The sequence below is a fragment of the Populus euphratica genome, unplaced genomic scaffold (assembly GCF_000495115.2).
Source record: "Populus euphratica unplaced genomic scaffold, PopEup_1.0 scaffold373.1, whole genome shotgun sequence".
NCBI classification, from domain to species: Eukaryota; Viridiplantae; Streptophyta; class Magnoliopsida; order Malpighiales; family Salicaceae; genus Populus; species Populus euphratica.
This window is the reverse complement of record NW_011500265.1, coordinates 55218-66819: the sequence shown is the minus strand read 5'-3', so window position 1 is coordinate 66819 and position 11602 is coordinate 55218. Positions and strand designations below refer to the sequence as shown.

Genomic DNA, 11602 nt, shown 5'->3' with positions numbered 1-11602 from the left:
ACTAATATAAATACTTAAAATTTAATAGATAAATTACGACTATAAATTTTTTATTTGTTGAGTAATAAACATGATATGATTATAGCATAAAAACGCTATTTATAGATACATTTTACCATCACTAATTGCATTTTTTTTTTAAAAAAAAATCTAACTTGACTTTCAATGAAGATCTTTAACCCTAACCGACTTCTTGTTTTCTGTCATCATCATTAAGCTTGAGTTTCAATATTAATGCTATTGAACACTTGTGTGAAACTCATAAAAATCTTGCTGATTTATTTTACTGAAAACAACACTACAATATTAGAACTCATGGAGCAAACTGCAAATATTAAAGTTATATTTATTTTTATATTTTAAAAATATTTTGACTTTTTTGATATTTTTAAATTATTTTAATATATTGATATTAAAAATAATTTTTTAAAATTAAAAAAATATTATTTTAATATATTTTAATTTTTTTTTAATAAAAAATAATAATTATTACAATTACACCAATCAAGATACAAAATGAGGTTAGGTTAGATGTAGTTTTTAAATTTTAATTTTCTTTTTAAAATTTAATTAATATTTTTTATTATTTGTTGATATTAAAAATTAAAAAAATATTATTTTAATATATTTTTAAATAAAAAATATTTCAAAAACCACATGCACAAAAACTAACTAAGGTGCCATTATAACAAAATAAAAAAAGTTAATCAAAATAAATAATCCTTTAATCTTCGACTTAAAAACATCATTAATCTTAACTAACGAAAATTAAATTAAACAAATTCTCACTTATATATATATATATATATATATATAACAACTACTAGTAGCAAATGAACCTCCACGAAACCGTCCTCGACACATTTTTCTTCTTCTTCCACTTCTGACAACTGCAACGCGTGGACAGACAGCCCTTTTTGCCCAGTCTTCGCGTTCCCGCCGCCCCATTCTCTCTCTAAGACAGAGCATTTCTTCTCACTCTTCAACCATTTCTTTAGAAAAAGAGGGCTCTCTGCCTCTCTCGTTATCAAGAGAAGCAAAAGTTCAGTTATTCTTTAATGGCAAAGTCAAAGAATAATGCAAAGAAAGTTTCTTACATTTCAGTTCCATCACAAATTATCAATTCCTTATCTTCTTCTTCTTTGCAATCTCTTCTTCTTTCCCCGAAGAAACCATCACGAAACAGGTTTTTTGGGTTGAACTTGTATAGGAGTCCAAGATTTTGGTTCTTGGCTTTGTTTCTTTTTTGTTTTCTTGGTATGTTAAAGTTATCGTACAATCTTGACCCTTTAGTACCATTTTCTCCTTACCCTTGTGTGACTAGTCAGCCACAGCTGCAATACTCTTTCTCTAAGAAGTTAACTACAAGATCACAACTTGGTTTTGTTTCAAATGGTGAAAAGAATGATAAAAAGGATCAAGAAGTTGGGTCTGTGGATGCTCGGGAGCTGAAATCTGAGGTAGGTTTTGGTTCAAATGAAGTAACAGATGAGTCCTTGAAAGGTGTGGTTGATTTTCAGGGTGGAAAGTCTGATGTGGTTGAAGAGGAGAGTGAGTTTTGGAAACAACCTGATGGGTTGGGTTATAAGCCTTGTTTAAAGTTTAGTAGGGAGTATAGCAGATGGAGTGAGCTGATTGTTAAGAATAGAAGAAAGTATCTGCTAGTTGTGGTTTCTGGTGGAATGAATCAGCAGAGGAATCAGATTGTGGATGCTGTGGGGGTTGCAAGGATTCTTGGGGCTGCTTTGGTTGTTCCCATTTTGCAAGTCAATGTCATATGGGGAGATGAAAGGTAAAACACTAACATGTTATAGAGCTTTTTTTTTTCTTTAATTTTTTTTCTAGTTTTGCTAAACCTAATGGCTGCAGCTGCATTTATGCTTATTGATAAAAAGAAATACTGTCTTGAGTTTTTGGTGTTACTGTTATGTCATTTGTTTAGCAAAGGGAAGAGTAACTGAGAAACAGAGCCTTTTCAGCTGCATTTTGTTTGGAAACAAGGAAGTCCTTTTTTCATATGTTTGGAATAGTTTTGAAAACAGAACTTTCCTGTGTCTTTAATGTTGTTTTTAATAGGTTTGTGAGTTTACTTGTACTTAATGAATATTGTGTTTACTCAAAGCCAAATTGCTCCATGATGAGGAATTCTTGGCTTTTTAATTCTGTGTTTGTTTGTTTTTCCTCCAATTTATTAATTTCTCTCATTTTGACTGAATTCTGCAATTCCCATTTTGTATCATAGGTTATGCAAACTAAATTTGTTGTCTATAAATGCTTTTTGTTTGGTTAATTAACTTTTGTAATTTTGATTTTATATGTTGAGTGCAGTGAGTTTTCTGATATATTTGATTTGGAGCACTTCAAGAGAGTTTTAGCAAATGATGTGAGAATAGTTTCGTCATTACCATCAACTCATATAACCACAAGGCCAGTGGTTGAGAGCCGAACTCCACTCCATGTCTCCCCTCAATGGATTCGTGCACGTTATCTTAAAAGGGTGAGAATTACTTCTCAGTATCTTTTGTCATAGAGCGATTACTTATCTTCTTTGTATTTGTTGTTGCTTTGCAATTTTGCTCAATTTGTTGTTTGGAGTAAAAGGATTTTTGTATTCGTTTGTTGTTCACTTTGGAATGCTGATTTGGTAATGAGGGGAAAAACAGAGGAAAATTTAGGCAAATAAGATAAGGCTGGCAGCTGATAGTTTGTAACTAGGCATAATGGCCCACAATTAGTTAAGGCATTATAGAGCATGTATGTCAGCTTTTTGCCTTTTTCCTTGCTTTATTTGGATTTGGAGTATTGTGTTCTGGTTGTTGGGAGAGAATTCTATTAATTGATAATCAGGATTACAATAGTGACTTACCAAATGGCTGCAACTCTAGGAGGAGGTTAAAAATAATAGAAGAGGAGATCTGTTGGAAAACTTCATAATTTTGTTGTCAGTAATTGCAGCCTGGCAGTCCCAGTTATATTAATTGGTTCTGGTCTCATAATTATTGGATGGTTCTGTTTGTTTGCTGGATGGCATTTTGGATGCTAGATTCTTTGCCTGTACATTTGATTCACTGGCTTCAAAGAGTGACCAATTCAAGGTGTAGCTGATTTTAATATCAAAACACTTTCTCCTTTTGCCTATAATTTTTTTAGCATGTTTAATGCATCAACATGGGAGTTGTCATTTCACATTTGATCAACATCATTGTGCTCCAGCAGATACCAATTGGCATAGTGGGTCTTACTAGGGGTTTCTTTTGGTTCTGCAGCTTAACAGGGAAGGTGTTTTACTTTTACGTGGTTTGGATTCAAGACTTTCTAAAGATCTTCCTTCCGATCTTCAGAAACTTCGATGCAAGGTATTGTCAGATGTATTTGGTATTTAGTTTTTATCATTAGATTCATGGTTTTCATGCTTTAGTTAACCAAAAAGCTTGATACTTGCCATGCATGATTCACTCAAAGTGCCTCTCCATCCAACCAAGTGAAGAAAAAAAATGTGTCTGGTTTTTAATTTTATTTTTTGAATCTGGCTCAAATAAGCAGTGACAATTGTGCCAAAAACAAAATCATTTTGTGAATTTAAATTCAGTCAAATGCTTTTATTCATTCAGATTCCCATTGTAGATGTTCTGATCTCATATTGTTTTGTCCAGGTGGCATTTAATGCATTAAGGTTTGCGCCACCAGTTTTGGAGCTTGGTAACAAGCTTGCAGAGAGGATGCGGAGCAAAGGACCTTATCTTGCTCTTCATCTACGGATGGAGTTGGATGTGTGGGTGAGGACTGGATGCCAGCCTGGTTTGAGCCATGAATACGATGAGATTATCAACAATGAGAGGCAACAACGACCTGAACTCCTTACTGCAAGGTCAAACATGACCTATCATGAAAGAAAGCTAGCTGGTCTCTGCCCCTTGAATGCAATGGAGGTTGCAAGGTGAGAATTTAATCCTATGCAAGCTGTTGTGTGAGGATTCAGGCAACTAAATAGTTTCATCTATATGAACAATTCCTGAAGTTAAATTTTTGTTTCATGTTAATATTTTAGGCTTCTTAAAGCTCTCGGAGCTCCAAAAGGTACAAGAATATATTGGGCAGGAGGGCAACCACTTGGTGGAAAAGAAGCTTTGCAACCATTAACCAGAGAATTTCCTCATTTCTACAACAAGGAAGATCTTGCCTTACCTGGTGAACTGAAGCCATTTGCAAATAGAGCTTCCTTGATGGCTGCCATTGATTATATAGTTTCAGAGAACAGTGATGTTTTTATGCCATCTCATGGTGGAAACATGGGTCATGCAATCCAGGTACAGTCTAGCATCACTTTTTTTCTCTCCCTTTCCCTCTTTTTTTTATTGATTGCAGAAGCAAGTATACATGCTTCTCTAGCCGACTTTAGCAAATGATTCATTTGTCTAATTTTTGGATTTTTAGAATCTGAAATGCGTTTATGCTGCTATTTTGGAAACTTAAGTTTTGTTTTTGTTACAGGGACATAGGGCATATGCAGGACACAAGAAGTATATAACCCCCAACAAAAGGCACATGCTCCCTTATTTCCTAAATTCCTCTCTCCCTGGAGCTGAGTTCAACAGGATCATAAAAGAGTTGCATCGTGACTCCTTAGGACAACCAGAACTCAGGACTATCAAAGCTGGAAGAGATGTTACGAAATACCCGGTTCCTGAGTGTATGTGCAGTGATTCACATGCTCGCTCCTCTTTGTGATCGCATCCAACAGCTGTCAAAATGGCGCTCTTCGAATGCAAAGATTTTTATGTATGTGCAGTGGCTTGCATACTCTTTCATGATTAAATCAGTGCCTACATGAAGATAAAATGCTACATGTAAATTTCTTGGGAAAAGTAAATTGATTGGCATGCCCCAACGCTCTCAAGTCCTTTCGAGAGGCAAGTAAATCACGGTCCAGGCAATGATGGCTCTTTGGAGCTCCATTTTCAAAAGCACAGCTGGAGAAGGCAAGCTTTTGCGTGGTTCCTGATCAATGTCCCTTTGAATTGTGTGAGAACCGAGCTTTTGGATCCTCTAGCCATCTTTTGATAATTGCTGTGCTGTTCAGTGAATTTTAATAAGATAGATAAAACATACATGAGAAAGCTGTCTTTTCTGCATCTAAATGACTAGAAAATGAATGAACCAAAATGGTTACGTATGAGGTTCCAAAATTTTGCTCAAAACATTTGTTCAATGACAGTCCATGGAACTGAAGCAAATTTCATATCTGGTCAGCTTCAAATTCCTGAAATAATCGGAAACCTTTCTAAAGGACTCCAAGTGTTTTTGAAGTTTTATGGGTTCTGTTAAGAGTTAGAATTAATCAATTCATGTGATCAGTCCAACGTAAAATGGATTGAAAATTATTTGGATTTCTTTATTTTTGGAGCTTATTTTCATGAGATAGATCTGAACATGTTCAGCTATAGCTACTCTTATTACAATCTTGTTAAATGGAGATGCTATAAGGAACTCCCTTTCCCGTGACCTCAGCTTCAGAGAAAGGGTTCAAGAGCTAATAGGAAACAACTCCAGCTCCAGTTCTATTTTTCAGGTTAAAATCTTTGTTCCTTTTTATCAATAATTTCTCCAAGCTCCTTCAGTCTTGCATTAAACCTTTCAAAGGCAGCCGTAATGATTGGATTCTCTTCCCACGATGGCTCCTTTTGCTCACCAATGTATTCTCCAAGCTCCTTCAGTCTTGCATTAAATCTTTCAAAGGCAGCCCTAATGATTGGATTCTCTTCCCACGATGACTCCTTTTGCTCACCAATGTACTCCTCATCTGGTGAATGGCTAGATATAACATCCAAAACAGTCATCTCTTTCCTTGCTTGAATCTGTGATGGGAAGTATTTTAACAGGCAAATCCTGGTTTCATCAGGAAGAGCTTCAACTCCTCATCTGATGGCGCCGCCTCGGTTGGCATGGGTTCGAGCTACTGTTGGGGAAGCACCCACCATACATGTACTGACCAAAGTTTACAGCTGCATGATGGCCTGCAGTCACCCAAATTATTGTACTAAGACATGACACTAGTCTTCGGGGTTTTCAGGACAGGCCACCGTGGTTCATCCTTGTCTTCTTGGCCTTTAGTCCTAGCCTCGGTCCACCGTGATTGAAGTTCCTTGTCGGACTCCACCATGCTTGTTTCGGGGTAGTACTGGTCCACACAGTCGGAAACCCATTGCTTAATTGCATCCCGAAGGATAAGACCATCATTGGCGAATGGATATTCTTTGATTGCCAGCTTCAGGCCATGCTTAGCTGTCGGATCCTCAACTACCATTCCCCTGATTATAACTCTACATCTTAATCTTAATCAAATTTTGCAATATAATAAAAAACTAAGAAAAAAAAATTGGCCGAGTTAAGCATCTTTAACATATAAAATCCATGACAAGTTTACCTTATAAAAAAATAAAGTTAAAAAAATTTATTGTTAAAAAACCTCAAAAATATAAGACTCTACATCTTAATCTTAATCAAATTTTGTAATATAATAAAAAACTAAGAAAAAAAATTTGGCCGAGTTAAGCACCTTTAACATATAAAATCCATGACTTGATTTTACAAAATTCATGACTTGATTTTACAAGATAATTTTATAAAAAAGTAAAATTAAAAAAATTTATTATTAAAAAACCTCAAAAATATAAAAGAACTTGGTCCAATTTTTTAAACTCGTAACTCTAAAAAGATAATAAAATCAAAATAAATAACATAATGAGAGATAAAATTAAAAAATAAAATTTAAAACAAAACAAATAATAAAAAATAAAAACTAAATCTGATATAAAATAACACAAACTAAAAAATTAAAGAATGTAATTAGAAAAATAATTTAATAAAAAAATAATATATAATATTAAGGAATGCAATTAAAAAGATAATTTAATTAAGAGAATAATTAAAAAAATTAATGATAAAAAGAATAATGACTAAATTTAAAAAATAAAAAAATCAAAAGAAGGCTAAATGGAAAGAAAATACTAATTTTATATGTTATTATTTTTTTAAAAAATAAAAATAAAAACTAAAAAAATAAATTAAAAAAGCTATTTTGAAAACGTGCAAGGAAATGCTCTAGAACCAAGGAGAAGGGAAATGAAGAATGGCCATTAGAAAAAAAACCCAACATGTTTTTTGGTACAAGCGCCGCCTATTAATGGAGGCAGTGTCATGAGGAATACAATGCCATCATGGAAGCAAGATTTTAGTTGCAGAACGACATCGTGTGAGTGTCTCTGGGAATGTCCCATGCAATTGACTTTTTTAAAATTAATTAATATTTTATATATGCTTAGATACTAAATTACTCCTGATTAAACTTTATAATCACAAAAAGAAAAAAGAAAAGGAAAAGACATAAAAACCCCTGACAGACAATCTTAATAATCTTTCCAGCCATGGAGGAGGCAGAGAGAGTATTTCCTAAGGAGAATCACGAGCGCAATTGCATGCCATGACTGATCAAAGTTAGAATTACAAAGCATCCAATTAATCAGCCACCATTGTCCCTTCTCATAGAAAGGAAGATTTGAAGATAGAGAGCAAGAACCACTTCATCGAAAGGATTTATTCTACACGGTCACCAATTCATCCAAAGAAATACAGCATCGGAGCTTTGATTACTTGTATTAGAAAATCAAAGCTTGTGTTGCAAAATTTGTTAATCAACATAATGGCGGATCATGGATGACGTCCCCATCAGAGCAATCAAATTACAATGAAGGCAAGAGTCCAAAAAAGCTTTGCTCTGTCGAGATGCATGTGAGCAAACGATCTGAGAGACTTTCGTCACATCCATGCATCATGATGCTCTGCTCTGAATTTGAAGCCGAGCTAGTCAGACAAAGCACAGTGCAAGAACCTTTAGAACCTCTTATGAATCAAAACCATCAAAAGAAGCAACCGATTCAGAAGTGGTTTCAAATACAGCAGAAACTCCATCGCATGGATTAAATTGATTGAATTAATTCTCGGAATTGCCAAAAAGTTCCTTGGACAGCATTCCATCGCTATCCATGCAATGCAAACACTCTTACACAGCTTCCATCAAACAGGATACTTCTTTAGAAGAAAGTGGCCACAATGGTGAAAGTGCAACCACCTTCCCAATGATTATCAGTGTTGGGGAAACTAACTCTTCCCGCGCAACTTTATCAGCAAGATCATTTAATTCTGCAAAAACCTGTGTGATGATTGTGAACGGCTATTGTCAGTTCATAACAACATCATCACTTCAAACAGGCAAACTTCTAGTGAATAAGCTTTTTAGTTATCATAAAATGTCGCCTCTTAATTTTAAGGATCAGAAGTAAAACAGATATGAAATGGAAACAAGCCTCTACAATAACAACAGTAATTTGCGAAGAGATACAATTACTCAGTATCAGCTGTAAGCCTTAAGCCTAACCCAAAACTATACACAAGGAAGAAACATCAAAACTAATTCATTTCTGTTCTATTCTTTTCTGCATAGAATTTCTGTGAATTTGAATGAGGTGAACACTACAAGGCACAACCCTTTAAATGGACTCTCCCATTTTTGGCATGCATCTAGTACACGTCCTAATAACTTAAATTAACATTTTATTTTAGGTGAAACCTTTCATTTTCAGAATGAAAGGAATTTCCATAAATTTGAACTAAAAAGATATCATTGCTTAACCATTTCACAAATTTTGCTATCAATAGTGTGCCAAGGTAGAATTATTTCCATGCAAATCTTTCTAGAAAATCACTGTTTTCCTAATATTAACTAAATAATTTATACCTATGCTTCACATATTCCTTTGTCGATGCAACTACATTTCTCAATATGAAAAATTTTTAAAGGAGAACCATAGCACACCTCGAAATACACAAGCACTTATTTAATAACCTCATAAAGTAAAATCATATTGGTATTTCAATTCTATTTATAATTTCCAGTGAGGTGCTTGTCATATATGATAATAATCATACTCACCATGCGCTGCTGGGGTGTGGTCCCTCTCTCAACTGCAGCAGCTGGAGTATTTGCTGGCAGACCATGCTGCATCAACTTCAATGCAAGGGCAGGAAGAGTTGACAAGCCCATATACACAACTAAGGTTGAATCAGGGTCAGCTGAACTTTCTGCTACAAACAAGGGATCCGTTCCTCCGTTCCTTGAATGGCCAGTTAGAAATCTAACACTATTTGCAACACCCCGATGAGTCAAAGGAATCCCAAGCTCTGCTGCTATACCTGAAGCAGAAGTAATACCTGCACAGCAATGAATAGAGAAATCACAATGCCATCCATACTATGAGTTTGTTTCACTTCCCAAACCAGAAAAGCATCAGGCTTGAAAAAATAGAAGAAAGTAAGTTTGCCTACTGAAGCAGAACAGTTATGCAAGACCAATTAAAAAGTTTTAGTAGCAGAAAAGGAATACAAAAACCTGCAACACCCTGATCTATTAATGGCATGCCTAGTTTTTCCACGTAATGGGTTGATGTTCAAAGCCAGAAAAGACATAGTATTATTCAGACCAGAATTAATTGAAAGATGAATGCTAAACTATATGCATTCAATTTCTTCAAACGATGTAATTCCAAATTTCTATCATGACTCTTGGAGATGGCTGTCATCTTCCACATTCCGAGAAAACCAGATGTGCTCTCGTTGTGAATCTATACTTGGTAATAGGATAAAGGAGATGTGCAGAATCATACCTGGGATAACTTTAACTTGGATTCCCTGCTGTTGCAAAAAATCCATCTCTTCTCCACCCCTCCCAAATACCTTTGAAACACAATGATATATGTCACCTAAAGCTCGACTATAAAGCTCATTACATTGCAATCACTGGCTAAATCTAGCAGCATCTTAAATCAGAAACTTACCAGTGGATCACCTCCTTTAAGTCTCACAACAGTAGCACCTGCTTCAGCAAAACTTAAAAGCAACTCATGTATTTCCTCCTGAAAAAAAAACGTTAAAAAATGACTCCTTTGATCTCATTTCATTAAAAACCCAATTCCAGAAACTCTATAATCAGTATACTACCTCCTAAAACCATGCAAACCAACAAGCAATTCTATACTTAAATGGTTAACCAAACATATAAATCCTGCTAAAAACCAACAGAATCCTATACACCAATTAACAAAAAGAATTCAAAATCTTCAAATATATAGGACCTGAAATTGACCCCCAATCCTATACAACTATTTTGAAGTTCAAGCTAAATTCAAAAAGTTTAAAAACCCAAATACCCAATTCTCAAACATCATACAAAATTGAATTTGAACAGATAACTAAAAGCCTCAGAACCCCAATCAAAAAAGAAAATCTTTTCGAAAAACGAAGAGAAAAGGAGCCATCTTTTCTTGCTTACCTGAGTTCTGCTATGGTACCCAGCAGTCTTGCCAACATAAAGCAATCTAGCATCAGGACCAACCAACTCCAAAACATCATTAGAAACCAACCTATCATACAACAAAATATCAGCTTTCTGAACCACTTTCACAGCCTTCAATGTCAACAACTCAGGATCTCCTGGTCCGGTCCCCACCAAAAACACATTCCCAGGCCCACATTTCTCCCCATCACCATCATTACCACAACAACTCTCTCTCTTTCTTTTAAGCACTTCAAGCAACTTCTTCAACTCAGGTAGCTGCAAAGCTATGTCATCTTCCCTTATAGACTCTGAGTCAGATGGCAAAGAGCATGGGGACGATTGATGCTGACTTAACTCCACCTGGTTCTGGTAAAGCCACCGGTCCCTTTGGTATCTCTCAATTGAATGTTTCTCTGTAAAAGGCGAGCTCTTGTAGTGTAATGAACAAATGGTGTTTGTAATCAAAGAAGTAACCTTGTTATAATTCTGAGCTGACACAGAAACGGATGAGAAAGCTTGGAGCTTGTACACAAGAGCCATGTTTATCTGTCAGTCTCTATGATTCTGAATCGAAGAGAACCCAGCAGCTAGAGAGAGAGAAAGAGAGAGAGAGAGAGGGGCTACTGTTTTGGAGTTAATAGAGACTCTTCAAGTGTATATAATATACATGCATCGAGAAAGAGAGAGAGAGAGAAATTGGGTTAGAGGAGGAGTTGTGTTTGTGTTTTGGTACTTTGGTAGGCTTGGGAAGGCAAACTGGCCTTTTGGCCACAGAGAGAGACATGTTTTTCTGCTGGGCAAAGCTTCAAAGATATCCCTTAATTATTGGACTAGAACAATTTTAATCTCAAACAAATATTTTTACCAATTTTATTCCTCCTTGATTTTGATTTCTTAATTGGGTTTTCTGTTAGAATTCATTGATAAAATATTTTATGTCCTTTTTTTAGAAAAAGGTATAATTTAACGTATTCATGATCAATTTGGGATCGAAGAACTTGAATTGAAAACTTTTATGAGACATAGAGGATAAAATTAAAAAAAGGATTTGTTTAGAGACAAAATTAAAACTAAATATATACTTAAAGAATAGTTTTGAGGATTGCTCTGTGCTTTTTTCGTTTTTCCCTTTTTAGAGAACTGGAGACTAGAGAGTAGAGAGAGAAGGGCCCTTTTGGACTTATGAAAGGACAGGTCAGGTTCTGGTTTCTT

General features: G+C 35.1%; 2 protein-coding genes and 1 pseudogene across 2 annotated transcripts; 1 reads left to right on the top strand and 2 right to left on the bottom strand.

The window, feature by feature from the left end:
* Positions 1-837: 837 nt before the first annotated feature.
* Positions 838-4989, top strand: LOC105112897 (uncharacterized protein At1g04910-like). Its single transcript, XM_011008791.1, has 6 exons — positions 838-1792; positions 2329-2497; positions 3267-3356; positions 3654-3937; positions 4049-4307; positions 4492-4989. The coding sequence occupies exons 1-6, from the start codon at positions 1059-1061 to the stop codon at positions 4726-4728; spliced, it is 1773 nt and encodes a 590-aa protein (XP_011007093.1). The 5' UTR covers positions 838-1058; the 3' UTR covers positions 4729-4989.
* A 420-nt stretch (positions 4990-5409) lies between these two features.
* LOC105112896 (linoleate 13S-lipoxygenase 2-1, chloroplastic-like) lies at positions 5410-6395 on the bottom strand (annotated as a pseudogene).
* Positions 6396-7562: 1167 nt separating this feature from the next.
* Positions 7563-11145, bottom strand: UPM1 (urophorphyrin methylase 1). Its single transcript, XM_011008790.1, has 5 exons — positions 10385-11145; positions 9891-9968; positions 9720-9789; positions 8990-9267; positions 7563-8209 (listed from the first exon to the last, which is right to left on the bottom strand). Exons 1-5 carry the CDS (start codon positions 10928-10930, stop codon positions 8060-8062), a joined length of 1122 nt encoding a protein of 373 aa, XP_011007092.1. The 5' UTR covers positions 10931-11145; the 3' UTR covers positions 7563-8059.
* Positions 11146-11602: the final 457 nt, after the last annotated feature.